General features: G+C 39.4%; 1 protein-coding gene across 6 annotated transcripts in view; it reads left to right on the top strand.

The window, feature by feature from the left end:
- Positions 1 to 13,197, top strand: part of sphkap (SPHK1 interactor, AKAP domain containing) — a 118,566-nt gene that overhangs the window by 78,251 nt on the left and 27,118 nt on the right. For 4 of the 6 annotated variants that reach the window (XM_086080374.1, XM_086080375.1, XM_086080373.1 and 1 more), the window contains one exon: positions 10,859 to 10,961. In XM_086080374.1, the coding sequence (XP_085936500.1) occupies positions 10,859 to 10,961 (103 nt within the window). Of the gene's footprint in view, positions 1 to 7,818; positions 8,104 to 10,858; positions 10,962 to 13,197 lie in introns of those variants that run through there. The other 2 variants (XM_086080377.1, XM_086080376.1) reach the window with 1 other exon arrangement.

The following is a 13,197-nucleotide window of genomic DNA, read 5'->3' as shown; positions in this document are numbered from 1 at the left end:
TGCCTTGATAAAGGGATGAAATGCTTGGCTAGGTCCTACTATTGCTTGGCTTTGACAAAACTGAACAGATGGAGTCAGCGACTGCCTTCAGAACCTGACCGTTGTGCCAATGATAGCAACCGCCTCCCAGTGTTTTTCGGCAGCAACTCAGGGTGCGATCGAGTGTCGACCACCAAGGACACGGGAAGCATGCGGGGGTCTCAGATATGCCCCAGCAGTGGAGGTTTGATGTATTTGGAAGTGCATTGATGAGTCTGAAAATATTCATCCAATTTCACATCATGGTTGATTATGAAATACTGTACACTTATTACAGTTTATATATCATCGCTGATGGGCTTACAACGGAATAGTACGCAAAAAAATGTATTCAATCTGTAATTTAGTGTGTCAAAAAAAAGAAGCTAGTTAGCACAAAACGGTGCCAGCAGCAGCCACGCTCTTCAAAGTCCGTGGTCATGCCGAGCCCCCGCTGTGCAAAAACCTGTTTAAAAGATCACAAACAGCCGCCAGACATCGTCTTCACAAACACCTTCTTTTTAAGCCCGGTCTCAAGCCATGAGCGATGCAATAAATAAAACAATGAGCCGGCTAACATCGTGTATTAAACAGATATTAACGAAAGGATCCTTCTGGAATGAAGGATCACAGAAATGTAGCTAACTTTACTATTTTCCACTCATTATTGTATAAAATACACACAGACGTTAAAGAGAGGCGACAATTACGCCACACAGCTTCCACAGAATGAGGAAACAAGAAGCGGTTTTCAACACTTCTCCAATAAACGTTTCAAGCTGTTTTCACCCATTTAAATTGGTTAATATTGCAGAAACATAACAGACAAAGTAGGGAAGGACCATTAGTATTGATTTGTGTGGAAAAAAAAACAGACAGCGATGATATATTTGTTCAAAATGCTGAAAATTCAGGAAATGTTTGAAAAAAACCATGAAAAATTGGCAAACTACTTAATGCTCGCACCTGCAAGTACTGTATGTTTTCAGTCTATTACTTCTTAATCTCACTTTTTAATTAGTAAATATAAACACAAAGGAAATGAGACTGGGGAACATGTTGACTTCCTTTAAATGGTTAAAAGCAAGGTTGTGGATTGTGGTTTGGTTGATGCCCTACGATCCAACGTAGCCCTTTATTTCCTACAAACAAATATGATGAATGAGGCTCACTGTCCAGTGATCATGTCCGAATATGGACCGTGAAAACACACGTTGGTGTACACCACAGCAGTTTGACTATATAACCTTCTGTCATAACACACACACACATCTACACACATGCGTGCATACACTATTTAGTGAGAGATAAGCACTGACCAGAAGCCATCAGGTGAGACTGAAAGCTGGAGAGCCGTCACAGAAAATTCCCTGTATGGATGGAGTGCCATCTGTTATTAACCGTGTCCTCTTTTGGCTGTTTGTTGACTTCATAATTCATGTGGGTGAAATGAGGTCTGAACCTACACTCAGGCCACATACATGTCCCTGCAAATCGAGAAAATTACACAGCTATGCCATCTATCTATCTATCTATCTATCTATTGAGGAAAATGAGGGTATGGTGGTAGTAGCATCCTTAGATGGATTGTAAACCAGGCCCTGATGAGATGACCGCGATGGGAATTCACATTTCAATTTTGCATACTATGACTTACACACTGAAATTCTGCTGACATGTTTTGGAGATATCTATCAATATCTATCAATTTGCTAAATGTGGGCACATTGTGCTAACTGTAGGCTAAATGTACACAACCATTTGCACAGATCCATTGAGGCAATTGAGACATGTGCTAAGACATTGGCAATTTGATGACAGCAAAGAGAAATGCCATTCAGTTGACACCAATTAATTGTAAGGTGGTTTTGGGATTTGTCCATGGTATGTTGAAAATGTCATCTCAGTTTCAAGAAATGTGCCAAATCTATAGAGAAAAACTGTAATAGGAAAAGAAAAATGCACTGAAATGTCACCGTCTTACAAATGCAATTATGCCATCTAGTGGCAGAAAAATGACCTCAACACAAATCAATATCACACTCGTTTTTTTACAGTACAGTACATCTTTTTAATTTTAACTAAATTTTATGAATTATTATGAAATTACTGTATCAATGACTAAAAGCCAAGTGTCTATTAATTTATTTTTTTCCCACTTTTATGTTGTAAGCATGAACATTTTTTAACTTTTAAACTTAAACTTAAACTTTTAAATAATGTAATTAATTACAACAACAAAATTTAATAGCGTGATGCCCGTAATTAAAAAAAGGAAGAAATGATTATTACAAATTTGGGGTGTCAGATGATTACATTTTTTTATTGCAATTAATCGCATTACTTCAATAGTTAACTCACGATTAATCACAAATTTTATATCTGTTCTTTATGTACAATACATTTTTTTCTAGGTTTTCATACTCTTGTTAACAAAAGTAGAAAAAATGTGAAACTAATAGAAATAGTTCAAATGAATTTTGGACGTCTATAGCCAATAATGGCAGTGAATAAGTTAATGTTTTATTAGTATAGTTAATGTTAATTTTTTTTTTACTGGTAACCCGAGCAAATCAGCCACCTCAATATTTACAACAAAATGTAACAATTTTGTTTATTTTTCAAATTTGATATTCCCTGATAAAGATATTGGGTTTAGCCTGCCTTTTATTTATTTATTATAATTTGTGACTATAAAACAAATGCCTTTGACAATATATGACTCCAAATAGTATTTACAAATTAAATATGCCATATTCTAAAACGGCTTATTTAAGAAGTGAGGCATGTTTATGTTTTAACAGCGTATCACTTTCATGACTGCGAGAAAGACAATTTCTCAAAATGTAAACTGCAGCTGTAGCATACGAACTCGATCAAACCAGCTTTTTATTTATTTATTGACCAATCCGGAGAATTCACAGGCCTGCAAGCACATTGCACCCTTTGCCCTTTTGATGTTCTATAAATATCTTTGTCATGACACAACCACTCAAAATCCTCAGCGCATCCTTTCATCTGTCTGACTTTACCGCTTTCTCGTGATGCGTTTTCTTATTTGCATACAATCATTTAAAAATAGTCTGACAGTGACAAGACGTTGGCTGTGAGTTCCACTTTACTGCCGCTTCTCCCTTGTTTTGTTTCTAAAAAACAAAAAACAAAACCCTCCCAGTTCCCTCAGATGTTCTGGGCTTTCATCTCCACTTTAATTGTCCTTCTATCTTTTATTTCAAGAAAGTGTGCAACGGATTAGTTCTCGCTTCTGAAAATCCGTTGGATTGAGAAGCGTAGAGTGCAGAACGGATGATGAGAAAAGGGACATGATTAGGAGGAAAAAGGGTAAAGGAGGGAAAAAAATGTCTGCGTGTTCATATGTATATACTGGTACATAAATCACCCACAAAAAGCAATTAGCATCGTATTTACTCACCAGACAGATTTATTTGTTTCTCTTCTATTTGAGAATAGCATTTGAAGGGACTCACTGTTGCTATGCGACTCTTAAGTTTCCTTCAGTTTGGAGCCTTTAGATCTTTTGCTGTTATGATTCCAACTCGAGTGCTTAAAACACAAGCGCCACGGCGAGCTTTTTGCCAGAAACAAGGGCAACTACTGCGAATAGTGTGGGCGGGAAGATTAGCACTTCAACGCCTGTCAGTGGAAATCTCATTCACATCTGTCATCAGCGGCATTTCACAGTCACCCCTTCGGAAATCATATCAGGATATAGAACCCGTTCGTCATCTATAAATACAGAAACTGTGTAACTGTCCAAAGTGCCGACGCACAGTCATGCAAAAGCAACCATGACATCTTGTAATCATCATGCTACCATGTATGTCGCTTTCATCTGCATGCGATGCTGCATGTTATATAATCTGCAGACCGAACCAGTGAGATTGATTTGGAAATGATGCGCACAGCGGTGGATATATTATTTTTCCAAAACTCTTTAACCGCATGAAATTTAACCCAAATTCTCCCCCCCAAAAAATTGAAAAGGAATGCTCTGGCTTTGCACTGATCCTGTCTGCTCATGGCCAAACGCGCACGCTGATCCTGCTTATTTTTAGACATTGCAGGTGAGAGATTTGTGCAGCATTTGATCAAGGTCACTTTTTAAGGTCATGATGGGTCATGGGGGATTTGGGATGTCGGATAAACCTCCTTAATCATCCCTCCTCTTTGATGTTTGCTGCGTCGCTGACAGTTCAATTAACAAGCTAGTCATTTTTACAGCTGAATTTTGGGGGTATTTTCGTTATAACTATTTTCTAGATGCTGCACATAACGGCTCCACAATATATCGCGATATTGGCCCATGCAATATGCATATCGCAAAGACATGCAATAAGTTTCATATGGAATTTAATGCTTTTATCTGAATTTGACCAATCAGATGTTAACTAAAATGTGCACCACCATCCAATAATTGAACATTATCGAGAAGTAATTAATTAACAATTAATCAACTAAGAATACATTGAGTTTGCTTAGTTTGCAGCATGAAAAAAATCTATTATTTTATTAGATAATAAAAATGTAATTTCTTTAAGTCCATGTTAAATATTGCAATAATATTGTTATCGCTATATTCAGCAACTATATGGCATATCACATGTTTTTCCAATGTCGTAACAGCATTACTCATAACAGTCGTTTACTTAAATTTGATATTCTAGCATTCAAAAATACAGGGCGAGATTGGTATATATAAAGTGTGTCTAGACAAAGCATGTAAATCATCAAGATATTTTGATAGATTATGGTTCACTTTATTGTTCCGCTATTTATATGACCGATAGGGGTCGCTAAACTACAACACGTAACACTTGGTTGTAATTTGGCACATTTCAAAACGACCTACGTGGTCATATTAATTGGAGGACTGTCTTGCCACAGGAGTAGTGAACTCACGCAGTCGACTCACTGACTAGTTGACTAATCAGTTCAACCCCTACCTCATTCACATACAGTTGCACATCGATACACACACACACACAACCCCTGTTGTCTCTACCTTCTTATTCTAAACACCAATTTCTTTCTATATTCTCTGTCACATAAATGGAAAATAGAGAACTGAAGATCGCAGCGGTTTATACTCCCTTTTGATTTTTTTACTGGCCTCCCTAATAGACCAAAGAGGGTAATTGTGCCTAACCAAGGCACTGCAGAAAACTTTTATATTGCTGTGTCTAGCCTCTCTTACAACTTCAAGTGATTGTGACAAACATCTCATTTGAACCTGGATGGATGGCTCTGTTTTTTATTTTTTTATTTTATTTTTTTAAGTTTACATGATTTTATGCAATGCAGCCAATATATATGTACTCTCATGAGGGATGGCACAGATTTATTTATTTATTTATTTATTTATTTATCTAGTTATTGATTGATTGATTGATTGATTGATTGATTGATTGATTGATTGATTGATTGATTGATTGATTGATTGATTGATTTAGTTTACACGATTTTATGAAACATATACAGCCAATATACACTACTCACAAAATTTTAGGGATATTTGGCTTTCAGGTGAAATTTCAGGACGAGCCTAAAATGCATTCAAACCTTTACAGGTGAACTTAATGTGACATTCTCTAAGCTTTTGAATGCACATGTCCAACTGTTAAATGTTTCAGTAGTTTTTGCACAAGTTGCTGTTTTCTTTCTTTCTTTTTTCTTTTTTCTGGAGAGCTCAGTATTGTTCATTCGGTAATTTGTCATCATCATTGCTCTCTTTTTTAAATGTATTTTTCATTAATTTGTATTTTGGATGTGTGTATGTGTGTGTGCGTGTGTGTGGGGGTGCGTGCGTGCGTGAGTGTGTATTCATTAGTTCACCTAAAACCTATTAAAAATCCCATACCGTTCACCTAAACCCAATACTTCAGAATCCAGCTAGAGTCGTGAGGTTGTCAGGAGACCCGAGGAAGGATCAAAGAAAAGAAAGGAAAGTGAAATCCAGCACCGACCAGACATTACCTACTACCCACCGGGATACCAACCAGAGTCTTTCACCAACCCCAGAAACATCTAAATTCCAACAAATTAGGGAGACCTCAAGAGACCAAAGGAGAGACTGAGGAAAGGAAGGAAGGACAGATGAAGCAGAGTGTTGTTGCTGTTTTCGAGGAGCTTAACGGCAAAATTCACAAACGACAATGCACCAGCTCATGGAGGTGGCATGATCAGGGAACGGCTGTTGATGTACCTCAAATGGAATGGCCTGCACTTTCTCAAGACCTGGATCCTATTGAAAACCTGCGGGATCAGCTGAGTCACCGTGTAGAGGCTGGAAACGGTGCACCCCAGAACCTCAATGCCCCTGCAAGAAGAGTGGGATGCCATGCCTCAACAGACAATGAGTCACATGAGATGTCGTTGTCAAGCTGTAATTGACATTTTTTGTTGTGATGTACCCACCATTGTTAACTTTCCTTTCAACAAATCGTTTGAGATGAGGAAATCACCAGTGCTTCCTTCTACTTAAATGTCCTACTAGATTTAATAAATCCCTGTAGCGTCAACTTGTATGTACTCTTTCTGCATATAAGAGATGCTTTGTTGTACTGAGGTCATTTCCACCAGAGGTTTTTACTTTTCTTTTTTTTTACTGAAGGCGTTCTTTTACACATCGCTAACACGGTTACACTTTTTAAAGGAGCCACTGTAATGAACAGAGGAAAAAAGCAACCAAGAATTTTATGTTGCCAGTTACCACACATCATAACTTCTTATTGTGTAAATGCAAACAATTGTGGCACTGAGTGAAACTAAGTATAATGTGATTGTGACCCATGAGGAAGATTAGTTTGGGAACCCTGATACAGAATCTTAAGTGAATCTAGCATGCACGCTTTTTTAGGATGTGGAAGGAAGCGAGAGCAACCGGAAAAAAAACACACCACATCATGGGGAATACAATCCTCCTTAAACAGGAGCTGAGGTTAGAACCCCAAACCTCCAGAGGTGGCAAACATGCTCACACTCTGTACTTTAGTAGAAGTAAGTGGAAGTACATCCTTTAATCAATTAAAAGTAAAAAAAGAAAGAAAGAAAGAAAGAAAAAAAGAGCAGTCAATGAAATGTATAAAAGTAAAAAGTACAAAACTTTTACCATCATTTATGGACAATTGGCTAACTTGGTACAATGCAAGAAAACCTTCACTGCACACATATTAGCTTTCTTTTGTTATTAACTTGCATAGTGTTCATAATCTAAAAATACAATAATCATTCATGCTTTTATTTTATTATTTTTTTTTTTAAATCTGTTGTAAATTGTAAGACAGTCAAAAAAAAAAGGTGCTCAACTGCAGTTGTGGTATGTGTTTGGAATTGGAAAAAAAACATGCCTGATGGCAAATGGCTGTTCATGAATAATTCCATACAGATTTCCAATGTGGGGGTTGAGGCACAGGCATTATTAGTATGAATGTACAGTGTTTATAGTTAGGCTACTTATTTTATATACATTAATTAATAAAAAAAAGAAAAGAAAAAGCTCATCCTATGTATTTGTGTTTGTGTGTGTTTGGGTTATTTTTTGTTCTTACCTGGTGCCCCCTGGGGGTCTAGAACCGCCCCTGGCAGTACACACAAGTTCATTAAATAGGCCCTACAAAGGGTAGACAAGTCCTACATATAATGTATTGTGCAAATCAAACTCATAATGGTACGTTAGTCTTTACAATCAAATGATTTAAAGGTCATCAGTTCCGCGGCTCGAGTTCTTTAGCAACTCGTGCGCGTCAAGGTGCGCGCGCACTCTTGGAGCCATGACGCGTGCCCCGAAAGGCGCGTGTGTGGCTTGATGTGATGCAATAACATCACTAGTGCAGCTGACATCGCCGGCGCCCGGCTCGCCTCGGTTGCGACGCGATACGGGATTCACACTTTCACTTCTTGGACGCGCATGTGGACCCGAGAGTGACCCGGGCACCGTCACGCTTCGGCGCTCTCCGCTGTGCGTTTTGGGTCAATCTATCCGGGGGGAAATATTCTCATTAGTGGAGGACGGTTTGCCCCTTTGGACACCATGACAGACGCAAAGTGCCTTCTGAAAACACCAAGGTAATATGGAGTCTTTTCTTGGCATAACAACATGCATACAATGCATAAACATTAACTGGCACGACTTTCACAGTGCAGCATTTTGTCGCATTCAATCGTCGTATTCAAATGAATGGCGCCTAATTGGCGTATAATCTGCGATGAAGTGTTTTCAACCCCATTTGTGCGTGTCGTGTGTTGTATGATGATGCAAAGTGGTCAAAGCCAGCATCACTCAGGCACCTCGCAAGATGTTCTAAAGATGCTCTGGTGGTTGAAGTGTCCCTTCTCTATTCTTTAGATTCCATATGAACTAACCTTGTTTTCCGTCAAAGCTTGTGCCTGCATAGCATACTGCATGTTTACTCCTTTTGAAAGTTTCCACTTTCAAAAGGAGAAAACATGCAGTGTGGCTGGTCCAGTTAAAGAAATACAATTTCAGCAGTTACACTAAGTTGTCTTCCCGTGTTTGTGGACTGACCTTGAAATACATGTTAAATTGTGTTTCTCCACATTTAATAAATAATTAAAAAAAATATTGAATTAATGCATTAATATGATACATATTGTTGTCTATTCCATATAAAACTTTGCAAATGAAATGTAATTGTTTAAGGATGACGAGGACTGAGTGATTTTTCTGTTTACGTCACATTTGTCCACTTGTTACCAGGCAAAGTTTGTAGGACTCGATGCAAACTAAACCGATAGGAAAATAAGCAAATTGACGCACACTCCCTTTTGTCTTCAAAGGTCAGAAGTCAGAAAGAAGTAAGGAAATTAACACCCCCACCCACCAAAATCAGATTAATATGGATATCAAATCAATGTTGTGTATTGGGTAAAATACAGATTAGAAAGAAACTGTCCCTAAAACAATGTGTAAAATATAAGTGAATGAGTTTTTGCCGTCGTTACATATTCCCAGCAGCAATCTGGGAAAAATTGTGCACGCTTGCTGTCAGGTGTTTTGATGTTTACCTTAGAGATAGCACTTAAGAGCCCATCAGATCCACTTATCTCCCGTACATCGTCTTGTCCCTTCATTCCCAGATTACTCACTTCTCGCCTGACACCATTGTTTACTCTGGGCAATATTCATTAAGATCAAATAGATGGTTGGTGATCCTCGGGCCTTTTAGCTTTGAAATATGGGAGTTACAGAAAGACAACTGCTCTGTTTTCCCTCGGCACCACTATCTTATTTTTTTGCTGAAGTTGATCCATGTCAGTGCCGTTGCAAACACGCTTTGGTTGTTCTGTTGTTTTCAAGCTGCCTTTTTGACACAGAAAGTATTTCAAACAAACTCTTTCGTTTTAGAATCGAGTGATATCAGCACGTTTTGTTTTTTCCCCCACACGAGTCGCAATTTTCGTTTGACAAAGTGAACATAAAGCCAGTGTTATTATAAAACAGATGACGGAGAATTGACTTTTTAATTGCTTTATATAAATAGCTGAGTCTGAGCTGAGGAGTGCCCGCCCACTCGTCAAATGGGAAATTACCCAACCAAGGAAATCTCCTGCGAGCTGCCTATTTCAGAAAATATGTTTGTAAGCAACGACATCACCAGGGATGGGCGAGTACCGATATCCTGGTATCGATATCAGGCTGATATTATTTCAAGGTATGGTGGCTGACTTGTCACCATTTTACAATCAGGAACCAGAAATTGGAAGAATCAATAATTCCAATTCATTTCATGCAAATTTTAAGGGAAATTGCTCAATTGGGATATATAGCGCTTATGTATCAAAAGTACTAGTGGTAGGTATCGGTGACTACTGAAGAATTGAGTACTCATACTGGTATCATTCGGGATTTTTTTTTTTTTATCGATTATCCCTCATCGTCATTTTTGCCAGTGTGTTCTCTGCATATGGCAATTTTCAGCTGTTTATCAAATGCCACGAGAAGAGTAAAACACAAAACAATGAGAACAGTCACACAAGAGCTGCTGTTAACCACAGCTCACGCCTAGACACTCGCCTGCAGACTCACCGTCATCACACGCCAACCCCACCAGGTCCTGCCTTTTAAAGGCACAGGCCTGTACACGGATACAACAATACTTACACTATTTTCTATACTTTGTATGCTTGCAATTTTTTGGGGGTGCTGAAATAGGTTTGGGTGTGCAAATGTGTGTAGAGCATGTGGGAGGGGTAAAACGATCAATACATGGGGGTTCATTGTAATTGAAAAAGGGTCATTTGGGGGTTGGTTGATGATGAAGTACTGCCTCCACAAGTGAAAATAAAATGAATGCCGCTTTATTGTCAGTTTCTTGTACTCACTTTCTAGACTTGGCATGGGGAGGTTACCTATTTCAAAACTGCTAAAACTTTCAATTAATAGTATGAGTTTTTTATTTTTTATTTTGAATCAGCAGTGCTGATTGAACTCGCTCACCTGTTGAAAACGGTATAATCATTATGCAAGTTTGTTGGCGCTTGGTTCATTTAACCAAAGTAACAATAATCAGTTTTCCTCTTCGTGGGTTTTGAAGGTCTCGGCTCATTTTCAAACTCCTCATAGGAAGTGGCCAACATAGAGTAAACCTTTCCTGGAGACTTGCGCGTTCGCAAATTAGCCCTTCTAATTGCACTTCCCTGGCTTGAGAATTTTGAGTTTGAACTCACGTGGCAGACAGTTTGCTGCTCAAGTCAGCGCCGGACTAAACCTGTCTTGTGATCCAAGATGCATCAAAAGCAAGGCGTTGAACAGCTGACAAGAATTTGCTCTGACCACAAGTGTCCTTTTTTTGTCTTCCAGTAACTTCCAATCATCTGCCATGTTTGAAGACTCGGAGTCTGTGGAGGTCGACGGAGGCAGCACAGACAGCACAGTGGCCTCGACCATCAGTGCTTGTAAGAAGGTAAGAGGAAAAAGCTGTGTCATGGGGGGAAATAATATCTCCTCTGAAAAGTGGGGCCCTTTATTTGACGGCTGCATGGGTTGTTCTTGAAATGTGAACCAGTTGGTCTGCTTGTGGGCACCTCTTCATTTGTTCCGGGTAGCGCGATAAGTACCACACCTTCAGGTCAACCAAGGAGATTTATTGTCTCCCTCTTTCAGTGAGGAAGAAGGAGAACTCGAACCCATCATTGGACTGGGCTGAACACTAAATTGAATGTCCTTTTCAAGTGTGTGTGTGGGTTTAGTTGTGCCTTACTCACACTCACCGTGCGCATTTGCCTGTAACTCACAATCTTAACTGCCTTCCTCTGGAATGTTCTGCGAAGACACAGAGACACTGTCTCGTTACTGGGCTGCAGGTTCTGATGAACTGTGGCAGCAGGCTTTTAATATGCGATTGCCTTTGTTGAGAGCAGCCCAGTCTATGTCACTATTACCTGGCTAAGGGTCTGCACAGATGGACCGCTCCTGAGGGCGCAATCATAAGGGGGCATGGTATCTCATAGTCACTAAAAATACACAGTGAGAACGAGCAGTACATCATATTTGAAAGGGGGAGGGGGGTAGGACCACTTGGTGAGCTATATACCTGGGCCCCTACAATACTTTTTTTTTTTTTGTTTAATTGTTCTTCCAACAATGTAACAAATCTCCCAGAAAGAAAAATAAAAGTGAATATTTTGAAGCCAAAAATAAGATGACCAGATCTTCCAAAAAAAAAGAAAAAAAAAAGCTCCATAAGTGTTTGTGTTATACATTTGACTACACACGTGAATTTCATAATAATGAAATAATAATTAAAATCCATATTAGAAAGAAAGTCAACACTGTCATATAGTTCAAAATTAGGCATGCACCGAAAATGTGGCCACCACAATTAATTAAGTAATTTTTCAGTTTTGGTCTGAAAGACTTTAACCACCAAACCAACACGGCCGGAACAAGATGTGTTGTTATGATACAAGCATGTGTTGCTTTGACACAGGGAAATGAACACTGACATTCGCTTGGTGCATTTTGGTGACGGAAACGGCATTGGTTGTCTGCTTCATCCTGTGGATTTATAGATACTGTTAGGTGGTGTTGTAAGACACTCGTTGTATTTACCTGTATGTGGCCATTTGAGTCTCAAGCTATCAAGCGATGGCAAGCTTAAAGGTGCCGAACGCAAGTTACCGAGTTTTTGCAGATTTGCGCCCCCTCTGGCGAAAAGTGGAATGGAAGCCAGCAACGTGCACGAGACGTTTAGTTAGTGGTAGTTTTGTTGTGCATTGCTTATCATAAATAGACCCTATCTCATTTTCGGGACGAGGTCTTACCTTTTTAGCAAGAAGAAAGCAAACTGTGGCTCCCTCCTGCGACGCTTGTGCGACCTTTTTGTCACATTAGACAGTGTTATCCTTTCCTGCTCGGTATTCTGACCGTGGTCGGGGGACGCAGGGTCTGCACAGATGGTCCGCTCCTGAGGCAGGCCGTGGCTCAGCGTGTAGAGCCGGTCGTCTCGTAACCAGAAGGTTGGCTGTTCGATCCCCGTTCTCCCCAAGTCATGTGTCGTTGTGTCCATGGGCAAGGCACTTCACACACATTGCCCCCCAGTGCTACTCACACTGGTATATGGAAGGTGCGAATGTTTGGTGGTGGTCGGAGGGGCCGTAGGTGCACCTTTTAATAGCCTAATACCAATATACGGGCTTTGAAAGGCCATGACAACCCGCACAAAGACGCAAATATGCTCTGATTCACCTGTTTTCTTGATTTGGTCATGTGACATTCGTTAAGTGAGCCATTATTGGTTGTTACCTGAGCACTGCACACGTGATGCCATTTTCAGTTGACTGCAAGTGGCAAAATGTGTTTTTAAAGATATTAATTGTACATGAAAAATAGTGAAGTTGTAAAATTCATTATAGACTGTTAACGCCTTACTGCTGTAAATGGCTAAATGAGTCAAGTATCCCTTTTAAAAAATGAATAAAGCCTCATTTGAATACAGTGATTTCCCCGCTGCGTTTTCATGTTATTCTCAACGGCAAAAATGCCACAGTGTGTAATCTGTGTATATATTCTATACACACATATGTACAAGGATATAAGTCTGTGCTTCTGGCACACAACTCACCGCAAATACTCAAGCAGAGGTAAACAAACATGCAATTTTTACCTTAACCCAAATATTGACTTTATGTGCGACTTTA

This window comes from Leptonotus elevatus, chromosome 7 (assembly GCF_054856555.1).
Source record: "Leptonotus elevatus isolate MCC_2025b chromosome 7, RoL_Lele_1.0, whole genome shotgun sequence".
Lineage (NCBI taxonomy): Eukaryota > Metazoa > Chordata > Actinopteri > Syngnathiformes > Syngnathidae > Leptonotus > Leptonotus elevatus.
This window is presented reverse-complemented; position numbering and strand designations above follow the sequence as displayed.